This window comes from Neopelma chrysocephalum, unplaced genomic scaffold (assembly GCF_003984885.1).
Source record: "Neopelma chrysocephalum unplaced genomic scaffold, ASM398488v2 Primary Assembly neopelma1_102, whole genome shotgun sequence".
Lineage (NCBI taxonomy): Eukaryota > Metazoa > Chordata > Aves > Passeriformes > Pipridae > Neopelma > Neopelma chrysocephalum.
Window position 1 is genome coordinate 425,189 of NW_020897765.1, and position 25,073 is coordinate 450,261.

Consider the following 25,073-nt stretch of genomic DNA (forward strand, 5'->3'; position numbering starts at 1 on the left):
AGCCAATACGGAAATACAGACCAGGGTGCCCATTATGATTATGTTTCATCTGAAATGATTATGTCCCACAAAACTTTTTTGAGATTTTAGAAAGCTGTACCCATTCTACACGAGGATAAAAACAAGCTCTTTCCTCATATTTTATCATGCTAGAGAAAATACAGGAAGATGCAGAATGAAGCAGAAGCATAGTGCTATAGAAGTGCCTCTACAACACAGTACTCTAAGCTTCTTGTACCTGCTTTGCCTGATTCAGGCAATTGATTTTACTCTGTCTTTTATTTCCCTAGGAAATGCCTGATTATCAGCCTATAGAGATTACCAGGCTGTCAACTGGCACAGGCTTGGAATTAGATGAACGTTCAATAGATCAGAGAAAAACTGAAAATTTTATAGCCCAGTAGTCACAGAAGACTTAGCTCATGCTCCTTCTGCAAAGACTCATTATTCAAAATGAAAAAGCTCACCATGAAAGATGTGCTAAGCTCCACAGTAACCAGGTGCACTGTGGCATAGGAACTCACTACTTGTGCTTTGGGGGAGGCACAGGTTAAAGTCTCTGATCTGAACCAGAAATAAGGACTCAGACATGGCCCTTCCCTGAGACAGGTAGGTGCTAACTAGTCACTAGGGCCTTGATGCAGTTGCTGGCACACTGGTATCTAGTGCCATCTGAAGTGCTCCAGGATAGCCAAGGCATCTACATGGAGCTGGCGGAAAGAACAAGACAGATGGGACTTTCTGGAGAGGGAAAGTTGGGTGAACAATGTGAAATAAAGCTGGAGGGCAGGCAGGATAACCGGGGCACCTCAAATGACACTAGATATCAATATGGGGGCAAATGAGCTGAACATTTGGTGGTTTTGAATAAAATGAATCAAACTCTATGCTCTACTGACTCTAAGAGCATTTTAGACACCTAGGTCACATTTAGACATCTACACTGAAGTGTCTTAATCAGAAACTGAATTGCATTCAGAATGTTGCCTCAAAAGTCTCTGAACTTGCAAATAATTTCCTAACTGGCACAGTCTCCACAGTGCTGTGATTTGGGCAAGTCTGCAATTCCAGGGATTCAGCACAAATCCACTAATCCCTGGCAAAATAAAAAGGACATAGTGTTTTGTCAAAGTATTTCTTTTGAACTCTAATTCCAAATGCAGTACCAAGAGTATGGGGATAGAGTACTTAATGGTGCTTTAGATATCCTGCAGACAAGGTAGATATGGGAGCTCTTACTCCAACTGTGCTGAGAGTCTTGCATCACAGGAAAGGTCAAGCTCACTTGAGAATGGAGCATAAGGAGTCTATTTTAACACAATCATATAACTTAGTGACAGGGCCTTAGGAAAGTGCAAATTGTAAAGCACTTGGAATACTTTTAGAGTTTCTTGAACTTATGAGCCAAGTCTTATCCCATTTTCATACGAAACCAACTCAACAGGAGTTATTTTGAAACAAATCAAGTTATGTTGTCAATGGACATGCCAATATAAGCTATGTCTGGTCTTTATAGACTTATTCTGGTTCATCTTTGAAGTCTTCTGAGAACTTTGCTATGAGATAGTAGCTGTCTAAGCTTTGTCTTCAAACTGAAAGAGGAGTTTTGCATTGCTTTAGAAATAAATGGGGGGGGAGGAACTGAGAGAGATAAGTAAAAATGGACTTCCATTTTGTCCTGGTTTCTCATGCACTGAAAAAAAGTTGAAATGAAACTGCAGACAGGACAAAGAAGGTGGTCAAGAAGAAACATTGGGGATATCAACAGAGTAAAGTGGTAAATTCATACTTTTGCATTTGCTAAATATCGTAATATAATTGACAACTTTCAGATGTCTAATTATTCTTTGTGCTTTACTGGATTTTATGCAGGTTTTAGATTGTTTTTTGATGAAGTTCTACCAACTGCAGTGAAGTGATCTTCAGTATGCACTAGCACTGGCTCAGTGCAATTAACAGATGCATCTGACAAGGATTAAAAGCAACACTGGTGGTGGTATATACTCATGAAGGCATATCTGAGGTGGTTCAAATCTAGATAACCTGGGTACTCACAGCACTAGCTCATATTTGGGTTGTCACCTTTGTAATTATTGAAAAAATTGTGCAGATTTGTGCCAGCCGCTTTTATAGAATCATAAAATCATACAATGCTTTGGGTTGGAAGGGACCTTAAAAGATCATCTAGTTCCAACTCCCTGCCATGGGCAGGAACACCTACCACTAGAACAGATCTCCCCAAGCCAGATGTAGCCTAGGCAGCTCTGAAATCAGGAGCTGTACAGCTAGAGAGACACAGGTTTGAAGGCCAGGTTGGATGAGGCTTGGGGACATCTCTGCAGGGACAGGGGAGACCAAAGTACAGGAAGGAAAAAGGGATGTCCCATGGCATACATATGGGCCCAAGGTCATTATCACTGCAAAAGAGAAACAAAGTGATGGGCAAAATAAATAAGAGACATGAGTGAAACTACAGATTGCAGTCTTCTCAAATATACCTGTTACTGATACATAGCAAAACCTAGTCCTAATTAAACGGCATGAATACACACATTATACAGACAGTGTCATATGGGTTTCAACAATACCAGCTGTAATACTTGAACATCTTAGACTAGCAGTGAAAAGGCTTGCTATGGCATTTGAGCATCCCACTTCACAGCTGTGGAAAGTGCCTCTAAACCCCTTTGAGATAGAGATAACAGAATACAGTCATCCATTTCAACCACTGTATGTAGATAGATAATAGATAAATTATACTCAGAACATGTAAATGAGCATAGTCACTCAGCATAGTTAGAATCTGGATCAACATATTGTGTATGTATATAACAATATAAGCTACAAAAGCAAACAATTCTTACTTGCTTGAAATCTGGTAATGTATTCTTCCACTTTTTTATTATGTTTTGCATTTTTGTATTCTTTACGAGCAACAAACCCCCTGTAAGCTGGAAAGAGATGTCAAAAGTTAAATAATTCATTAGGTACTAAAAAGGCTCTAAGAATAGAAAAAAGTCTGGAATTACAGACCTCTATTAAAATATTCATAAATATTTTGCAGCATTTATCTTTCAATAAACATGGCAAATGAGCATGAATAGTAAATCTACATAAAAACTACATTTCTGGTGAGTAAAGTTATTATGAATTAGATGAATACAAAACACAGGAGAATCAGAATGTAAAATAAGATGATGTTTGAAAGTATTAAAAAATTCAGTTGATGTCTCCATCAGTGGGGTAATTGGCCTTATTATCTAGGACAGTTAATACATTTTATTTTCATTATTATATTATACAACCTTGTCAATGCATGCCAGAATATTATTAATAACAGTATCATCTGTGCAATCACATCCTTCCATTCTTAAAATTGCCTTTTAAATGTAACACTGAGAAATGTAATTTCAGCAAAGCGATTGTCATAACCTGGTTAAAAGAAATTTTTCTTCATAAGAACAGATATCACCAAATACAAGATATTTTGTCAAATGTAACAGCAGGAAAAGAGCAAAATCCACATCCAGCATACACATTCATCTATCAACCGTACACATGCACTAGCTTTAAGCAAAATGTTAAATGTTTTAAAGCTGTTACCTGACTGTATTTTAACAGCACTTTGTTCCCTTTGTTCCTTTATCTTTTTGTATCTCCTTGAACCCAGCCACCCTCTGACATAAGCTTGAATCAAAATAATCATGTCAACTGTCTCCTTCCGCATTAAATTTAGCTGCTCCACGTGATAGTATTTGAGGAATACCTTAAAAAGAGTAGGCAAACAAGCAAAAGTTTCAGTTACCCTCCCAGGCCCTGTATTCACTCAATCCCTTTAACATCAACAAGAGTTACAAGCTGATTTCAAATGATGAACAGACTCTTCAGCTGTAGTACCTAAAGGATCATTCTTGTTAGAAATAGCATTTTCATTGTTCAGGATGTTGGTTTACCTTACTCTCCCTTTCAGCATCTCTAGTCAGTCCCTTCTTATTCATGTTTTCATGAGAAGATGTTTTTGAGTTCCAATGCAAAACTTCAGTCTGTAACTAACTGTAAATCTGTTTTCAAAACCATGAGGCTGATAGTTTTGCTAACCTCACAAATCTAATGTATGTTACATAAATATGATCCAAACCTGGAACCTTCAATCTCTCTACTTTCTAATTTTAAATTTAAAGCATTGTTTATTTACTAAATTGCTTTTATCAATAATGACACTCATATAAGCCCTGAAAAACTAGTCTAGCACAAGGGATACCAACACATTCCCGGTGTATATTAGGATAAAATAAAATGCGCAGAAAAACTTGTTCAATTAAGACAATAATTATGCTTATTTTGCAGAATTCCCTCAATCATGACCATTTGTTGGTACAGATACAGGTTAACCCTAATTAAAGTAAACATAAGCTATAGATCTCACATCCCAGGATATGATTCTTTTGACTGCATGTTGTCTATTAACCTCACAGCAGAGGAAAATAAAGGCTGAGGGGGAGGCAACTTCATGGCTTCTGTCCCATGTATCCAGGAAGATGTCTCAGAAAAACAGTTTTTCTTTTTCACTCAGGTGATTTCAAACCGTTTAGGATCCATCTCCCTATTAATATCCTTCCTAGCACTTCTGTTACAGTAGCAAATAAAGAGACGTGATGCAGTACTTGTCTGATGCTTCTATTTCTCTGTCAGATCTCCTGAGATCTGGGGTTGGGGGGGGGTGGGTGAACCTCTCTGGCACACTGGGAAGATTAGTGAGCTAGAACCAAAAGCAAGCGTATGGGAACAGATGTGTGTTTCTCTCAAAGTCTTCCTTCCACTTGACATAAATGGGATCATCCTGCTGTCTCTTCTCATAGTGCTCAGCAAAGACTGCCACAGCAGCCTCAAACTGGAAAGCCAAAACCTTTTCCTTACCCTTTGTGAGTCTGTTTGCTACAGGGAAGAAGTATAACTTCTTTTCCTTAAGAAAAGAAGCTTGGATTAAGCTTACTGGGATCCATACTAAAACATTTTTTGAAAGGAAATGCAAGCAGTGTTGTTGTCACATACTGTTTTGCATTGTGGCCTCACTAAAGCTGATGAGAATTTTAACCCTTTACAAGTTGAAGATATCAGCCAGGTATCAGGGAACTGTACCCAGAAAAAAGGAGTTTGTTTTTTAAAAATAATAGAGACCAAGAGCTACTCCAACCAAATGAGTGAGAAAACAAATTGCTTAATAAGTTAACAATGGCATACTGCAGTGATGCAGATATAGTATATTAAAAAATTACTTTAGTTTTTCCAAGAACCCAGTTGTCAAGGCGGGCTTTTTCCAAGATGGCAGCACAGGTTTCCGGACTGACTGGAGGATCATCATTTGTTTTGTAACAGATGAGATAATACCTAAAGACAAATGCATGATTTTTTATTTGATTACTAAAGAGCAATATATGCAAATACATTTAAATAATAAAAACAGTTGCCTGAAAGAAAACATAGCACCGAAAAAACTAAAACAACATATGAGAGAAATTGCTGTGATTTATATGCAGTACTGAGAAACTCAATCCAAAGCGGATGAGTGACATATTGCACACCCTGGAGGGTTGTTTAATTCTGTATCAACACCAGAAGGTTTTAAAAAGTGTGCAACTGAAGTGCAGTACTGCAACAGTTCTTTCCTGCTCTCTGCTTTCTGTGAAGGTGATTTCAGTGGCAAAATAAATATATTTTAAAAGCTTTTCTGCCTAAATTATACTATTTCATATTCAGAAATATAATGAAAATTTCATATCTTATGTCATGTGCTAGACCATCTACCTTTGAGATAGTTAACATGATGTGAGATGCATCGCAGCTCTTGTTACCTCCTTGGATTCAGCTTTGCAGATCCTTTTGGAACTGCTATGTTCCATATATGTTATGTCCAAATAACAAATGTTATGTCCAAAAGTGCTGTTATCTGTAAGCATTCAATCTGCCAGACTCATTACTCAGAATTAATTTTGATTAGGAAAAGAGGTCAGGATGCTCATGCATAAAAATTACCTGTAATACGTCAGTTCAGCTGCTGGGTAGAAAAGTTCTTGTTTGCTCCAAGACTTTCCAAAATGCTCCATAACAAAATTAACCATATCTATCTTGGTTTTTTTCTAATTCAAGAAAATTACATGAATTATGTGTGCATTCTGACAGCACATTCTGCTTTTTTTCTTGTTATTCATCCTTTATAAATAAAGGCTGAAAACCTTGGGTTTATCAGCTTTAAATAATGGCAACAGTTTGCTCATGGAATAATAAAACGGCAACAATGTCTATCCCTCCATTATCACCTACAGTTCCCTTTTTTTTTTGTAAAACACAATGAATTGGCTTATTTTTATTCTAACAAAATAATGTCACCGCTATCTCAGATCTACCTGTAACTCTCAACTATTAAAAAAACCAAACCCAAAATAAGAAGACAAATACTTAATAAAAATCCCTTTTTGTTTGAAGGCCATGTCCTCAGTGCCAGAGATACGCACAGCCTCACTGCAATCAAGGGCACACTCTCTGGAGAGCTACCCCGTTATGTTTGCTGCTTCCCTCTCTTTTACCTAAACAGTAAAGTTGTTTTTTTAATAAAGAGCAGTCGCCAAAAGCCATAGCGGATCTTGATGTGGTGATAACTATCTTTTCCCATGCTGCACTCTTCCAAAACAGCAACAGTCCTAGGATTATTCTTTCCAGAAACAGTGCTATGAAAACATCCCTTTGTTGTTCCCCTCTCTTCTCATGCACCTGCAGCACTCTGCTACTAGCTCTCTGCTTCTAGTGCTCTGTTACTTTTAAGTGGTTCTGTCTGAATGGGTATTGCTTGATTCTTCCCAGTTTTGATCTCCATTCCACACCTCTTTCAGGGTCTTTACTTGTAATAGAGAAGTGCAGATTTTTGGGGCAGAGGAAGAGACAGTTAAAGAAATTATAAATCATACTGAGTTCATTACTCTTTTTTTTTTAACAAGTGATTAAAAAAAACCTTAGGAATTATATTTTAAACAGAACTATGCACTTAATAAACTTTTCAGCCCTAGACTAGCAATACCAAGTTATCATCTACCCTACACAAGCAGATGCTGCACACTGCTGAAGGCCAGGAGCTAGAGAAATTGTGGTGCTCTTTGGATGCTGTGGCTCCAAATTCTTGGCTTTAATTTGAAGTATTACACTTCTAAACCTCAAGTCTTTGAAAAAAAAGTGCAGATTATAAGCAAGTAAATCTTACTGAAATGCACAGGGAGCCTGAAAAATCATCCTGAGATGCATCATCTGCCCCTACACATCTGAAACAGGTCACTAATCTTGTGCCTGAACTAGTCTTTGTCATCCAGACTATAATCTTTGTCACAGGAAATGTCTTTGTATTTTTTCTCAAAAGATCATGCCAAAAACACTGCTGATGCTTAAAAAATACTGGACAGCAATGGTAGGAGAGAAAAGAGCTTCTTCACATCAATGTTACCTTTTTATGAAGTTAGCAAATAGTATACGGTGTGAATAACCCTGTCTTCGAATTCTTGCTGTCTCCAGAATTCCTGTGTAACGCAGCTGAACCAACACTTTTTCTTTGTCAAACTTGTTTGCCTGCCGGTCATTGTTTGGCTTGATGCACCTGACAAAATGAGGCTGTCCGACAACCATTTTGGATAACAAATCCATCAGAGAATACTGCAAAAAAAATAACAAAAGATCTGCCACCAGGATATTTATAAAACTTGTATATAGGTCCATGTGTAGTTGAAATTTTATTTCATAGGATCAGAATCATGTCCATTTATATTTCATTAAGCTGGTAATTAAAGAGTAGATGAAGTAAATTACCCAACAACAATTCTAGCTTTGATAAGATCTCTAAGTTTCTACTTGAAAGAAACAATGATTCCAAATAAATGTACCACATTTCACTCAGGACATTCTCACAAACTTCTATAATGTCCATCATATGACAGAAGCTCTCCTTACGCTTATTTGCTTACCTTGGAGCTTTGTTAGGTAATTTCAGCCCATTTCTTCTTTTTCTTGTTGTCACCTATTTGAGGACCCTTCTTCACCCAGGATGTAAATCATCCATCTATGGATGGGAAGTGGAACAGCAGCAAGCCAGTAAATATTTAAATCCCTTCATCAGACTGGAGGAAATGAAGGCCACCCCAGAAGAAGGGCTGCTTGAACTGCTCTGATCTTGACACACCCCTGATCATTGTATAGACTGATGCTGATACTATAGCTGCCCTGCTAAGAGGAAACTTTTGAGGAGAGCAAAACTAGAAGTACACAAAATCACAATTTTGCATTTTTTTTGCAAATCACAAAATTGCATTTTTCCCACCTCACCAGGGTACTAGGCTAGCAGAGGAGACGCAGCTTGTAGCTCCACATGCCAACTGAGGGGAATCTGGCTGTAAACAACCTTGACTGGTGTTGTGCGAAATTGCTTCATGGGAGGATCTTATTAGAACACAAATGAATAGACTCATTCCTCAAGATTCAACCTGACTCAACAGAAAGAAGTAGCCAGGAGGTAATGCTGTTCAGCAGTAGGTTGGGTACATGAAACCAGTGTAGGACGTCAAGAGCCATATGTTTCCTATTAAAATGTGCAATTCCATTCTGGACAGAAGCTGCATCATGCAGCAAAGTGCTTAATTATCTTCATCACTAGTGTGCCAATTGAACACAAACAAGTAGGACACGCTAATGGATAATTTTTTTCCCTTGCAGTCTGAGGTGGCATATGCTTTTCTCAATCACCCATAGGTTTCTGTGTGTGAGTAAACCAGTGGGGCTGAAGCTGAATCTTCATTTAAGAGCATTAGCTAGCACGATCTGAGCAAGGATTTTTGCTACAGAAAACAGTACCAGAAAAGTGTAAATATAATTAACTCATTTGCAGCCTATGATGCTTGATGTGCTGATAATGCACTGAATCACAGACATTAGGTTTGAATGAGATTCAGTATTTTTTCCATCTAGAACTTAAGAACACCTTGCAGCTTTGGACTGCCATGATATCTAGGCTGAAATTATCCTTCATAGTCCACAAAGCTGGGCAATTGTATCTACTGAACAGAGATATGGCTCCTTACTGTTGTGTCATAGATGTAACTGAACTCTTATAAGTCACAGAATCATAGAATATGCTGAGTTGGAAGGGACCCACAAGGATCATCAAGTCCAACTCCTGGCCCTGCCCAGGACATCTCAAGAATCACACCCTGTGCCTGAGAATATTGTCCAAACCCTTCTTGAACTCTGTTAAAGGTGGTGCTGTGACCATTTCGCTGGGGAGCCTGTGCCAGTGCCCAGCCACCCTCTGGGTGAAAACCTAAACCTCTCCTGACTCAGCTTCAGGCCATTTCCTCGAGTCCTGTCACTGGTCCCAAGAGTGAAGAGATCAGTGCCTGCCCCTCCTCTTCTCTTCTTGAGGATGTTGAAGACCACAGTGAGGTCTCCCCTCAGTCTCCTGCAGGCTGAACAGACCAAGTGACCTCAGCCGCTACTCATACAGCTTCCCCTCCAGACCCTTCACCATCCTTGTGGCCTTCCTTTGGACACTAATAGCTTAAAGTCTTCTTGATATTGCGGTGCCCAAAACTGCACACAATATTCAAGGTGGGGCCACCCCAGTGCAGAGCAGAGCAGGACAATCCCCTCCCTTGCCTGGCTGACAGTGGTTTGCCTGATGCCCCCCAGAACACGGTTGGCCCTCCTTGCTGCCAGGGCACTGCTGACTCATAGTCAACTTGCCATCGACCAGAACCCTCAGGTCCCTTTCTGTGGCACGGCTCTCCAGCTTCTTGTTCCCCAGTCTATACACACAACCAAGGTTGCCCCTTTAAGGCGAAGAATCCGGCATTTGCCCTTGTTAAACTTCATATTGTTAGTGATTGCCCATCTCTCTAATTTGTTGAGGTCTCTCTGCAGGGCCTCTCTGCCCTCGAGGGGGTTGACAGCTCCTCCTAGTTTAGCATTGCTGGCAAAATTAGTATTTCGTCGAGTCCTGCATCCAATTTGTCATGAACATCGTCTCAGCCACTTTATGGTTTGCTGAGAGAGATGACTAAATAAGAGTTGGAAATTCAGAGCTGAGCCCAAGTGAACCAACTGTGAGCACCACTTTGGAGGAAAGAATGCTCTTCATAGCTACTTTCTATTGCAAGATCAGCATCAGAGCCAGTGCTTGGGAAGGTCCAGAATGCTGCTGAAGGTGCCACAAGGATTGACTCACATCAGCCTCTGAGCAGTGACCATCAAGAAGAATAAACATTTATTGTACTCTAGAAATCTATTTTAAAAGATTTGAAATCTTACTCTAAAATAAGAAGCGACTGTCTGTGTTTTCATGCTGGTTGTCTCTCTAGGATGATGTCCAGTATCTCCTGCTTCATTCTACAGAGATGAAGAAAGAAATTACACTTTTTAGCTCTAGTGAGCCTGTATTGCCCTTCCAATGCCACAAGAAAGCACCCCTCAGAGAACATAAATAATTAAAAAATTATTCTACGCAGCAAAAGTTACAGCATGATCACAGCACAAATCAATTACACCAGTACGTTACATTACTTTGCTACACAATACACAAACGTTCACACACAGAGGGCACAATTTGATAACAGAGCATCTAATAACTGCCACAAATAACCTGACAATGTCTGAGGTCCTTTTAGTTATTCCATCATCACTGTTATTTTAGTAGTTCCCTATGGAACATGGCTATACTCCACAGCGATATTTTAATTTCTCTTTTTGCTACAATACAGCTAGGAAATAATATTTTTTCCCCCTGAAGTTTTTATAAAACTATAGCCAGAAAGAAGGGAAATGTTAGGTTTTTACCTCACGGAAGGAATATGAATTGCACAACACAAAGATATCCAGCTAAACAGAAAAGAAAATAGGAGAGGGAGAAAAACCAAGGAAGGTTTTAAGGTTTTAATACCAAAACTAGTATTGCCTTTCTAGTTTAAATTAATGTTCAATGCAGAATCACAAAATCAGTTTTCTTACCTTTGTATGACTTATTGTTTTCTGAGAGGTCCACATTTGGTAACTGATTGTAGTTTTGCTTTTAGTGTGTGCCAGGTTACCTACGGGAAGATGGAAAAAAGTAAACTAGCAAAGTGTTTACATCTCATCTAAACTAAAACTGATGCTGAACCACCTTATTCATGTCTCCAGTGTGAGAGATTATATATATGATTATATATATATTATATATATGATTAGAAAGGTTGTTGAATTTTTCAGAGTATGTCCTTGTTTCCCCTTTCACTCTTGGGATGGAACAAGCTTTGAAGAAGTTGCATGAAGATGAAAAGGGATGATTTTTCTCCTTCAGTTCCTATGTCATCTACTAGATCACAAAAAAACCCCAGACTGCTGCAGAAAGTAAGAAAGATACCTCTTAGATTATCCGTGTGGTTTTACTCTAAGAATGTTATTGTATTACTGTAGTTCCAATGCTACCTATATATTAGTTAAAAAAAATAAAGTGCCAGCACCCTTATCTGGACCTGAGGGCAAGTGACATAGCAGGACTCAAACAGCTAAACTCTATACTTCACTACTCTTTTAACCTCCTGGTTCTTTTAATCCCTTTCCACAGAGCTTGCTGGAAACCATTGCTGGCCTGCACTTTCTCTTGATGTGTGCCTAGGTATTCCTGGGAGGCTAGTAACTGAGACGATCCAAACCTGTCCCACTCATCAGAATGGGCAGTCCTTTGGGAGTGTTTCAGCTACTGTTCACTAGCTCTGTTTGGTTTCACTAGCACAGACATAGTCTTAAGACTCTGACCTTGAAATACTTAATCAAGCAATACCTTCATTATGACTTTGAAGGACTAGGTGCACTGGCATGGTTTACACACACATTTGTCTTCTAAACATATAATGAAAATTCTGCTGAGCTTTCCATCATGTCTCTCTGTGTTGATAAACCCTAACCAGTGCTGCACACTGCCACTGCTTCTGCTAATAACAAAACACCTCTGGGATCTCATTCTCCACTGGGAGAGCCTATATCTCTCTGTGCTCAGCTGCTATCAGTAAAAGGTGGGTAAGAGTTGGAATAACAGCTGCAGATATATGGCATGGTGAGCTAATGCATCACATATTATTTGATGATATCAAGAGCTAAACCTCCCTTGGGTTCAGCTGAATATCACAGGGTGGGAAGGAAAAAGAGAGGATTACTCACACCTAACTAGCTATCTGAAAGTGAGGTGTCTACAGGATCCCTGCTGTATTCAGTGCATAGCAGCACATTCAGAGGAGATTTTTCCCGTCCTAAGAGAAACACTTGAGATAGCAAGATGGGCTGAACTCTAAGTAAACCTCTACAATTTCACTGCTTCTAGATGAATAACAGATCAGAAATCTAACTTTTAGTTGGCTAGAGCTGGATGGTTTCAGTCAGTTTCAGAAGGCTACACAGTGTTTTACAATATTTAACAAGAAGACCAAAACAGCCTTCAGAATTATCTTGCAAAACATTAAGACTTGGGATCAGTTCTTGGGATCACGTGGACCCTTACTTTGCTTCTACAGAAATTATTAGTATCTTAGCAAATATCAACAAGTCAAAAAGTTCAGGCAAGGACATCGAGCTCTGTGCTTTCCCAGGAACGCTCACCTAAAATAGAACTTCAAGACCAAATTTTGCATTCCATGAGCAAAGCTCCCTTTGTGAAGAATAGAAGCCTTGCCAAAACCTTAGTTTCTGTGAGCTACGATAACATTTTAGGGAAATTTCCATTAGACTCTTCCAGTTTAGCTTCTCTGATCTGCTAGAAATACATCTCCCATGTAATCGTACAAGGAAGTAAAGTTGTAAAGTACTTACTGTGTGGCATCAATGCCATTACACAGGGAGTCCTACAATACAATAACAAACTGGTTGTAAGGAGACTTACCCATCACCCTAAAATGGCAGGTAGGACACTGTGCAAGGACACAGTTCAACTAAGATGCAGCTTAGGAGTAATTTCTGTAGAGCCAATCTTATTTCTCCACCTCAACTGATGAACTCCTCAAGAAAGGGCTTACTACTTGGACCCCATCAGTCACCTACTCTAAAGGACTAAAAGACTGAATAAATTGAGAAGTGTCTCCTCACTCTTTGCAGCAGATGTTAAGAGCCCCAACCTTCATTCTCTAGTACTTTAGAGATAAATTGCACTGAGACAAAACAGGCAATTTATATATGGCATGCCCAAAAAAAGGCCAGTAACTTACCTGATCTTTTCTGTTCGGTCCTCAACTCAAGAGATGCACTCCACTCCCTGTATTGCTCCCCTACCCTGAAGAGAGGACCCTGAAAGAAGTCTCTACCACTTCCTTGGCACTTGACCAGACCAATCCCTCCCCTGCACCTTGGGATGGATGGGGCTCCATTCTGTATAGATTCTAGGGTTGGAAAGTTAAGCCACAAAGCCTGTAATGTCATCAGTGAGTAGTCATGTGAAACCTAGCAGTGTTCATCATGAAGGCTAGAGAAGACTAAGAAGATTACCACACCAGCAATACCTGTTTTTGTAAGAGGATGGGTTACCAGCTGTCGCGTCAGGTTGTTTTCAGATGATCGCAGTAGCAGTACAATATCAGCTGGCAGAGTATCTCTGTTTTTGGCTAGGAATCCACTTGCATTATATAGAACCTGTTTAAAAAGTGCATTTACGCATCTTCTTGGTTTTTGAAAAGCAATTGTAAATTTAAGCATTCTGGCATATGGCTTTTAATATATGAAGATACACAAATAGTTTTTCAGCTATCAGGCTCACTCTTGCTTGCAGTCTTTCTTTTGATCACTGAAAGTTCTAACTTTTCAATACTGAGATATGACGCAGATCACTAAAAGCAAATCCATCATTCCAAAGTAGCTTGAGACATTTATTTTTCCTAATGCAGATATGTTAACAGTAGTCTTAGGCAGCGTGGATTTATCAGTAGGACAAGTATATTGTAGTCTTCCTTTACACCAGTACATGTGTAAATGCACAATTAACAATGCACTCGATATCAATCATATCACACAGGATTACCCACATTACTGTACAATCTTTCTGTGCTATTCATATTGTGCTGTACTGGACTCAGGACTTACCACTATTCTTAGGGATCTCTGAATTAATTGTAGAGGAAGTTTGCAAAATCAAAAACTGCATATTGGCAATTGAAATCTCTCTAAAAATTCCAGTAGTGGTGTACGTAACTCAAAATGTAACTCCAGGACTCTATCTCAATGATGCTGTAAAGGATTCACAAGAAAACCTGACCTGTCACGAAGAGTAGAAGATACTGGCATGCTTAATTTAGGAAAACCCCTCACAAAACAACTCAGTAAGAATCTTAAATTAGGAAAAAGGCTTGTAAAGGAAGAGGAAATAAATAGTTTTCCAGTTCCACAGCAAACAGGACTAGGAGTAAAGAACTTACATTACAGCAATGGAGACGTAAGTTAGGAGAAACGTCCTAATGAAAAAGCTTGTTGAACACTGGAAAGGGCTGATGGGGCACCGGTGTAATCCCCATCTTCAGTGGCTGGTAAACAGGAATGGTACAGGGAGACCTGACTTTCCACTCTTCAGCAGTGAGATATGCTATGCTGGTGAAATGCAATTCAGCTGGAGATGAGGTTCAGAGGAGTTACTGCAGGCTCTTTATAGCTGACTGTCTTACATAAGGCTTAAGTTATCTTCCATCAGCTGATGTGCAGTATTTGCCTCTTCCCAGGCCAGCTGCTCCAGCACTGCACAGATCCAACATGGTTTCCTATGTGAGGCACCAGTGCTCACTCTGTACCCTTTAAAAGAGCTCGAAAGGAGGTAGGAGCTCCTGCTTTCACAAGGCAAGGTTCATTTGACCAGCACCATCTTGCAGCAGTGTGACAGCAACTCCTCCTGAGTTTGAAAGGCACGTGCAGGAAGTCACCTTGTACAGGAAGGCAAGACACTGCTCATCAAATGAAGCAGAAAGCAGGGCCTGCACTACCTATCTGGGTGATGACAAAGTACAGAACTAAGGCTGATGGGGTGTAGGAGGAAGTAGAAAGAAAGGAGTGGGATTCTGATTAGAACAAGCATGGTACAGGCCTTTCAGGAACTAAGAGGAAGAGCGCCAAGTTGCATTACATAACAGTTGTGTTTTGGATCTTCTATACTACAGCCAGTTTATTTACCTGTTGACATTTAAGAAAAATACACTCCTGCTATTGCTTTTTTTTTAATGAGGGATAATAACTTTTCAATTTGCTTTTGATATGTAAGGCACCACCAACATTCCCATGTCAAGCCTGAATAGATGACAGCTGACCTCTTCTATTTCCTTCCAGCCCTACCATTCAACAATCCCCCACTAATACCATCAGGTCTCTTACCTTTCCTGCATAATGATAAATTCCAAAGGTTAGATCTACTCTTTTGGGTCTCCAAAAATATTTTGACTTCAAATTATCTTCAAATTTTTCTGAAAGGAAACACATAACTCATCTTACTGGAGTTACTGCACAATAATTTTCTTCTGAAGCTGTATCCCCCTAAGGATATTGCCTGACTTCTCTAGCAATGCAGAAGCACAAAACAGACACTGATGTTTTCAAGGACATAATGGTCTTGTAACAAAAGGCACTGGATAGAGAATATGGAAGCTCTCGGACAAGTTACTTACTTTGTACCATTTTTTTTCTGTGTGACCTCAGAAAATCATAGAATCATTAAGGTGGGAAAAGACCTCTAAGATCGAGTCCAACCATTAACCCAACACCACTGTGTTCATCACTGAACCATGTCCCCAGGTGACACATCCACGCGTTTTTTGAACACTTCTAGGGCTTGCCTTTCCAAGGTTTAGATCTTCATATATGAAACAATCCTTCCTAAGGATTCCTTGAGGAATTGTGAGAAAACACTTACTGATTGATTGAGGGCCTCTGTACTCTAGACTAAAAAGTATGAAGATTGAAAGACAACAAGCTCATGTAATTCCTTTAACATGGGCATTGTTACTGGATGTTATTAGGTTTTGTGACTAGGTGGTGGGTAAAACTCTAATAGGACATTTTGCACATTCAAAAATGAGCAAAACAAGGATTTATCTGCACAGAAATATGACTAAACTAAATCAATGGGAAATGCAACTACTCAGCAGCACTAAAATACTCAAGATCTGAATTACAACACATTTAGGTGTTTTAATTTTAATTTCCAAATAGAAGAAAAATCAGGAAGCATAATTGGCTGAAATGCACTGAATCATGTTTGCAGCCATTACTCTTAAAAAAGTATTAAACTTCTTGTTCAGATATGGCTTATCAAAGATCTCAGAGCTGAACATGACTCAGTTTGCAAAGTGTTCTTGGCATATGAATCTAGAGTTTTAACTCAGTCTGATCTTTACCTTTCAAATCCCGCAGCTAAAAATTCCTGAAGGCTGGAGAATTTGAAACCTGGATCAGCAAAATCAGGTTCATTTGTAATCTTGATGTTTCTCTATGAACTTCAAGGACACAACCATCCCTACATGCATGTCTCCCTCAAACATACTGTGACACTGGAATGAGGGCTCACTAAAAACATAACTAGCATGTAGCCTGAATTGTGCATGTCAAACAGAAATCTAACAGAAGACATGCTGCAAGACTGTAAAATAAACCATATACTTACCTACAAGTGTCTGATCTGTTGCTTGTGGGAATCGACTTTCCTCATCCAACAGAGACAATAAACCCATTGGTTTTTGCAGGAACATATCTAAGAGGGGTCTGTTGTCCTCATATTCTATAACTCTTGCATCAACACCTTCATAAAGGTATTCATTCTGTAGCAAGCAACAGAAGGCATGTTTTGGCTGTGTATACAGAACCACTTCAGGACATAATTCACAAACTGTTAATTGTAGCAAATTAAAACTACATTGAAAAAGTATGCCTCGGGACTAAAGACATCAAGGTTTTGCAGAAACAAATGTCAGTTGGGATATTTGTTTCTGAATACCTATGTTCAATATTCCTGTGACATATTTGGTAAAGAAAGATACTTTTCAGGAATAGCAAGAATTAAAGAAATAGAGTTGAAGAAGATAAAGTATAGTGTTTGCAGATGGAGACCTCAGGGCCTAGTTACTTCCCTGGTTTGCAATGTAGAAAATTTAGCCATTTAGAGCTAGATTTACATTCCCAATTCATTGCTCACATCTATGTGATGTACAGTGGCCAAGATTTACAAAAGTGACCACAGATTACAACAGCCTTACTTGTTCGATCACGCTCCTCAAAATGGAAAAAAGAGAAGAAAGGTGCACATACTTTCTAATAATTAAAGAATTGTATACATACTTTCTAAAAATTAAATAAATTGGCTCAGATTTGCCTCTACCTCATTTTCACTCCTTTTAAGGAACTAGGGAAAGGTAATCCCCAAGTTTTAAAAACAACAGAAAAGCTGGCGGGGTGGGGTTTTTTTGTTTGGTTGGTTGGTTTGGTCTGGTTGGTTTTCTCCTGAAGACTGCAAATATCTTTGGATTCCCACCAGACTGAAAAAAAAAAGGATAACAAATGTTGTGTCCACAGCATGTTGTGATGGTTTTATCTTGAATATAATTTAGATTATAGCTGAAGAATACAAGAATGACCTTCCTTAATCCTTTAGCAAGGCAGAGGAGAGGCATAGATTTACCAAGAGAAGGATGCCCTAGGGACTGCCATGCCTCCCTATTTTTGCCTGCATTACATATAAAAAATAGCAGTTATCCACTGCTAAGCCTTTTGATCTACTGTAAAAATCATCCCTCTGCCAAAGGATAGGACTTCATAAAAGTGTTGTGTTCATGTATGGTGTTAACATTACAGGTTTGAATTCATTGTGAGGAGAGTGTCATAAACATGAATGATGGTTAATATTAATGAGTTCAAAGACCTCTAACCCTGAAAGACCTCTCCTTATGTGTCATTCACTTGAGTCTGAATGAGTGAAGAAGGCAATACATTGAGTATTTGAAAAAGAAGTTAACTGCCATATACAACAGAAAAGCACGTTATTATATTTCATACCTCTAAATTTCTAAGCCAGAGAGAAACAGTAAAAGGGATAAAATCAATAACACTCTCCTGGACATACAGGCACAAATAAACAAATCTGCTGATCCATTTGAAAGACAACATGAAATATATACCTAAACTCTTCCAGTATCTAGATTGATCTAATTTCCCAGGACACTCTTCACTCTAAGGATAGGTTATGGCTCAGTTTTTATGCTGTACAAGGGTGTTATCAGTAAGAATCTCTCCTACAGCCCCATGAGGGCTCCTCATCTGAGACACATAACATTAACTTCATTCATGTCTGCCCTGAAGCAGTGGACAGGTAGAGTTTTGCTTTTTATTTTAATCAATGACCTGAGTAGCGAGACACGACAGGAGAGTAATAAATGTATCACTGACATAGGCAAAAAGTTAATTATATACCTAGTGGCAGAAAGGGAATGAGTCTCTGTTATCTCCCAAAGATAACACTGGAGTAGGGGCAGCTTAACCAAAGGTTACAGCTGTACTGACACACAGATGTTACATTCATGGAGCCAACTGTTACTGCTTGGGATTATCAAGAGTACACTTATCAGTGGGGCAAGGGAAAGAGATTGCTCAGGATGAATGTATTAGAAGAGAAGAGAGTTTCTGTGACACTCGGATATCGGGATATCGTCCAACAAGCTCTCACAACCAACTTATCTAATGATTAACTTTTTCCAACTTCAAATGCTTGTGAGAGAGGCTGGTTTAGAGAGCTGATAAAAGTGTTCTCCTTGAAAAAGAAAGAAGCTCTGTAGTAGCTGTACTACTATGCTGTAACAGCAACATCTGCTCCCATCACTGTCTGACCAGCATGCAGGGCCTGACCTCCAAGCCTGCTGCATATGTGACCATTCAGTCTTTTGTGTCTGCACCTCGACAACTGAATGAGTGTCAGCCAGTGCTGACAGTTTTGGCAATGCTGCCATCTGCCCAGTAGGATATGGAAAGAGTTCACTCCATCATTTTCCATGGGCTCCTGGAGGATGGCTGATAACCCAGTCTCCCAGGCACTAATGTGACAGATGACTCAGAAACGATACTATATTACCTTTTTTTATGCAATGCTGGTTTCAACCATGTTATTAGGATACAAGCAGCAAGTATAAAAGCCTTAATGATGCACATCATAAAATTGTAATGAAATAGATCTTATTTGAATTAATAAGATGAATCAGTTACAGGATTTTATAATACCCCATGATGTTTTGTGACAAGAAAGCTCTGTAAAATGGCTGCTTATTGAAATTCTAAAGCATAATCCATTTGAAAGTATGCCTGTGGATGGGAGGTCAAATGGAATAACAGTTACACTATTAATTGGGCTCCTATCTCACCTCAGTATTGCATGGTATTTTTTCTGTAATCAAAACTAGTTAACATCAGCTTGTGCAATCTGATTTCACTTAATAACAATGAATTATTAAATGCATTAGGAAATGGTCTTAATGTTTAATAATATAATGGCATTTTGCTGAGAACATGTTATGATGACACTTTGGTTTAAATGGGAACACCAGAGACTTATTCAGAATGAACTGTTTCCAGCTTAAAGCAGAAGATTAAATTGTCATAAGAACATAAACACTGCATACATTTAATGCAAAAAGTATCATCTTTCCAACTGACAGCAAACTTGCCATTTTCCAAAATGTTTTAGCTATCTGCTATTACACCTTTTACTTTTTATGGGGGAATCACAAATGAGAAAGAAATGGGAAGGTTGTCTTGCTGGACAATGTGACCTGCAGATCATGGAGCTGACAGAAATTTACTTACATTAGTACCTAACATGTAAAGGAAACACCTTGAAGAATGGCACTGAAGGTCCAGAAGTTCTACTTTACTTAATATTAAATAAAAAAAAACTTGTGCCAGCAAGATTGCGTTCAGGTCTAAAAGCCTTTATTCTTAAATGCAAACATTAAGTCAACAATAAATAATAAATTCCCTTAATTTTGACTTCACAAACACTCTGCACTAGCAGACACCCTGAGTCTCAGGTTGGGATAGTACCATTGTTCCTTCCTACTATTCCTGTCACTACTGAGGCCATATTTTCTCAGGCCACACTTCCATGGAAAGCAAAACTGTGAACACTTTCAGATTCAGATACAGAAAAGAAACCACTAACAACTGTAAAACCATATTACCTGCAAAATTGAAAGTAAAGTTCAACCCTATGAGTTCATTTACCCTATGGCTTCATTGCTCAAGTTGCCCAAACTTTTTCACCTTCTCCAGTGACATAATCACTACTTATTAGATCGACATGGGTTAACTATGAACTAAACTATATTTAACTGATTTAGGCCTCGACTTCCCACTAGATATGTCAGATTTCCTCTAATTGTGTGTGATAAGGAATTGAAAAGGGCAAAGCAGGGAAAAGAAGGAAGAAATAATATACCTATACATTTTACTTCTCTTGAGGGAAGCGTGAAATAATTTAAATTTTTCAGTCTTCCTTGAGTGGATCTACAGGGTGCAGTGCGGTGTCATGTTACAGATTTCTGAGGCAGCACAGAACAATCTGACATGTCTGTCTGTGAAGAGATACTATCCTGGGTCCCCAGTGACAGGATTGCTCCATCAGTACAACCATCAGCTTGGGCTAATGAAAAGTCAACACAAAGGTCTTGGTGACTGCTGGCATCAGCCTTCCCGTAAACTTAACTAGTGTCTTTTAGTGATGGAGACACAAACCCTTGCATGCAAAGTCATTTGTAAAGTCAGGCAGATACATCAGCAAAGGGCAGGGGTCATCCTAATGTTTGGCTTTTACATAAGTGATATCTTGTATCATTAAGAACAACAAATTCAGTCATATGATTTTGAAAATATTTCCTTTTTTTCCATGTATAGAACATGTAGCAATTATATTTTCTTTCAAATTGCTTTATCTTATTTGTCTGCAGGGAGGGGAGGGCTTGTATTTACAATTAAAGTATATTACTGGTGTTAACACAGGAGAGTCCTTACAGTGTACATAAAAGATTCTGAAGCCACCTGCTTTCTTGAAGTCTGTTTTTGTGATGTAAAACTGGAAAAACCATGTCATAAGTAAGTGAAAACTGATGCCTTATAATGACTGTGAATCATACTGCAAATCAATCTGTGCCATTGGGTTGTAACATAAAATAATTTCTCATTTTCCTGTCTCTGAAAGGGGGAGATTTACACCCACACTTGCACAAACTTAATCTATATAGCTCATTCTGCACTGATATACTAGTATCTTTGGAGACTGCTACAAGATAATGTAATGAAGTTTGATATAATCTGTAGTGGTGTGATATAAATTAAAGTAGACAAGCACTTGGTTGGCATTAGAGGTAGGATGTGGACGCTTGTAATAGAAATATTAGAACTGGTAAAAATGAAATATGAATAGAAATGTGTGTATAAGCACCAGAAAAAAGAGTCTTAGAAGAATAACCTGTGATTTGAATGCAGAACGTTTGTTCATAGCAATAAAACTGAGGAAAGCGTTGCTTACATCAAGAACAGAAGGCCTTCACTTACTTACATAAAAACACACTGCAGACAGGTAGCTAGTGGAACATCCTTTAAATCTGACAACAGGAGGATAACTGCAAGGTTATAGCATGTCATACACCATTCTTCTACTAGCCCACCAAGGAAATGGACTGTAGGCATAAACATGTATATACTTCAAACAAGCAAAGTTAGATAATGACCTTGCCTGAAGATTATGGAGGCTGAAGTAAATAAGGTTCTGAGGCAAAGAACTGCCCTGTAACAACTGACAATTGCTAAAGGCTGTAAAAGATCTGTCCACAATCTATTGCAGCAAGAAGAACCTAAGAGACATGATGAAGACTTGCCAGCTGGTGTCCCTTATTCAATGAGTCACTCACAAATTATCCTTGGCACACCACTTGAACACATTGTGGTGCATTCTATGTGGCCATGAGTCAATGACATCTATGAGAGAATGACTGGAAACGGGTAAAGTTGAAGTACTTAGAGATTCTGTAAGTAAAGATCACCTTCCCTTTCCATAGGGTCAGTAACTGTTGTAATCATTTCCTACAGAAAGAAATGGGTAAACTAGATATTGTCAAAATAAAAAGTTAATTTTTTTTCTTCATCTCATCATCCCGTGCTCAGTAGCAAAATAACCACCTTGACTTTACTGCAGCAGGGTACGCGCAAGAAGGCAAACTGTTACTACTAGATGGTGACACCACAAACCTCTGCATTAATATAGGTCTGGCCAAAATGTTCTGCACCAGAATACTTAAAAACAAGTAAAGGCAGATTACACTGAACAAGACTTGACTCTAATTAAAAAGGAGAAGGAATATTAAGACAATATTTGGTGTACAGGGATAGGGATAGGAAAGCCAAGGCAGGTCCATCAGCAGCAAAAGGCAGCTAGGGAGAATGTGGTCCTGCTGCTGAACAAGCGTGGATGATATGGAAAAAGCTGAGATATTCGATGCCTTCTTTGCATCAGTCTTGACTGATAATCCCAGATCCCTGAGACCAGAGGGAAAGTCTGGAACAAGGAAGACTTGACCTCAGTGCGTGAGGATCGAGTTAGGGAACATTTGAGCCAAGTGGACATATGCAAGTCCAAGAGACCTGGTCAGTGCTTGAATTTACAGGAATAAATAATGGTGTTCCAGTCTGTGCTATTTCCATCTTCCAACTGTTAGAAACAGCAGTAGCCAAGTGACCTTCTTGTGTGAATTTGTGCACTTGGGAAAGAAGGCACCTAAGTAATTACAGTAGTTCAGGTTAAATTTTCTCTGAATTTTAGATGGTATTAAAAACAAGAAAATACTTGTGTCTGAGAATCTCGCACAAAAATCTATAAAAACAACTACAAGGTCTAAGACTGCCAGACAGTATTTCCTGAAATAATTGGAAAGAGGATAAAGCATTGATCCATATAAAAAACCCCTTCCATTTTACACATAGATACGTATGTCAGCTGTAGACTGACACGAGTGTACACACTTGCATACAGAGACACATTCCAAACTCATATCTGTTTTATCCTTAAAGCAATCAGTGATTAAAACTGACAAAATACTCTGTTTCTACTAATAATTAAAATTAGTTTTCAGAAGGATTTTAATTTGTGTATCATAAACCCCAATAACTTCAATAAAACAGCAAAAGTATTATTTTACCTACAATTTGAATTTTGACTCTTGTGCCACATAGAATTCTGGAATATTTCTATTTTCACCTAGTTTAATATTTTTTCTTAGTGTTATTTCTTCAAATAACAATAGTGGATAATGATTTAAAAATGGCTAATTTAATTATCACGTAATTATTTACAAAGCTGAGATGATATTTTTAAAGGTTTTTCACTTTCCTCTTCAGTTTCATAAGCTCTTATATTTACAACGCTATTCCTTTTCTCTGTTTTAAATTTTTTCGATTAAATACATCACTATTTACTTGAAATGATCTAGTTTCTGAATAAGAACAAAATAATAGTGAGATTTGCAGTTTTTAATAATGGAATTTCAGTGTTCATTAAGCCAATTAGTAAGCTATTATGAACACTGCACTTTCAAAATTTTGTTACCACTCATTTATTTTTTTACTATAGAATCTTACATTACAACTCATTATTTCTCAAGAAAACAACATTGCATTTGCATCAAACAGATTATCACTGTGTTATGTTGCTTAGATACTGTAAATTTCAAGTTTAATGCGTTTTATGTAGGCATTTTACTTGCAAATAGCAAGCACTGCTTCACAGAATACATACTCAAAAAATATTTGCTATAATCTGCAATTTACAACCTATTATGGAGAAGGAACAATGTAGTTTCTTGAGACAAGGTTTTATATGTTCAACAATATTAAAGTTTTATCAAAATAATCCACACATACCTGTTCCCAGGCAAAGACATGTTGATTGAAGTAGAACTGAATTTGTTCATTGGCGATGTTGATGCAGAGTTGTTCAAAAGAATTTTTTTTGAAATTCTCAAAACCGAAGATATCAAGAATTCCAATGTTCAAACCATCATCATTTTCACTGCAACGATGAAATAAACTTTCCATTGTTGTATCTTTATTTTACACTGACTAGCTTAATTATTATTTCACAAAGGAAAATCATGGGCCAAATCCGTACACCAGTTACACAGGATAATTTTTGCTAAACCAGATACCTCTTAAAATGACAATAATTTTTTTGTTTGAAATACAATAAGTGCAGATCAATTCAAAGATTACTGTATTTGCAGACTAGATATACTGAATCACATAATGACCAACTCAATTGGTAAGCGAATAGGACAGTTCCAATTTTATTGTTAAACTAATATTTGCTAGTGATCATTCTACTGTAAACAGCTGTTTACAGTTTACAGTTTACTGTTTACAGTACAGAAAGAACATGCAGTTCTTTTTGTTTCTCTGGTAATAACACAGGCTTTACTCAACAGCATTAAATTAAAGACTGCTGTCATGAAATAATATTTCTTCAAATTATTTACTCACAACAATTAACATTGCTTATTTTAACATCAAAGTCAAAAGAACGAATAGCTAGACTTTTTATGCATCTAAATAACTAGTTTAAGTACTGAAATGTGGTATGAATTTAAACTACCAATTAAATTCCAGAGAAGTACTACTAGTAAAAACTTTGGTTTGATATTTTAGCTAAGGCATACTGAAGATAACCATGATCATTTCTGCAACTTGAAAAAAGCTCTAATGTGTATTTGCTGAAGCAAAAAATTAAGAGGATATAAGTTTATAACAAACTGAAGCTGATATTACTGTCTTCTCTGAGGAAAGTAAAAAATAAAGCACATTCTATCTATAAAATCCCTTTGAGGGTCTATCTGTAACCAAATTTTTTTAATAAAGATTTATGAAATCAGAAATTAAGAATCAGCCTCAATACACTCCTTCATACACTCATGAATAGCACTTGAACCTCTTTGTGAAGTCCATCTCAAAAGAGAAGCATTTCA

The 25,073-nt window shown here is 38.1% G+C and overlaps 1 protein-coding gene across 5 annotated transcripts in view; it reads right to left on the reverse strand.

Moving 5' to 3' along the window:
- MYO3A (myosin IIIA) overlaps nt 1-25,073 on the reverse strand; it is a 119,892-nt gene that overhangs the window by 20,072 nt on the left and 74,747 nt on the right. For 2 of the 5 annotated variants that reach the window (XM_027695691.1, XM_027695693.1), the window contains 11 exons: nt 23,977-24,124; nt 16,688-16,841; nt 15,403-15,491; nt 13,554-13,683; nt 13,263-13,433; nt 11,035-11,114; nt 10,339-10,416; nt 7,490-7,695; nt 5,277-5,388; nt 3,604-3,766; nt 2,865-2,951 (listed from right to left, as the gene is read on the reverse strand). In XM_027695691.1, the coding sequence (XP_027551492.1) occupies nt 2,865-2,951; nt 3,604-3,766; nt 5,277-5,388; nt 7,490-7,695; nt 10,339-10,416; nt 11,035-11,114; nt 13,263-13,433; nt 13,554-13,683; nt 15,403-15,491; nt 16,688-16,841; nt 23,977-24,124 (1,418 nt within the window). Of the gene's footprint in view, nt 1-2,864; nt 2,952-3,603; nt 3,767-5,276; nt 5,389-7,489; nt 7,696-10,338; nt 10,417-10,863; nt 10,906-11,034; nt 11,115-13,262; nt 13,434-13,553; nt 13,684-15,402; nt 15,492-16,687; nt 16,842-23,976; nt 24,125-25,073 lie in introns of all 5 variants that reach the window. The other 3 variants (XM_027695694.1, XM_027695695.1, XM_027695692.1) reach the window with 2 other exon arrangements.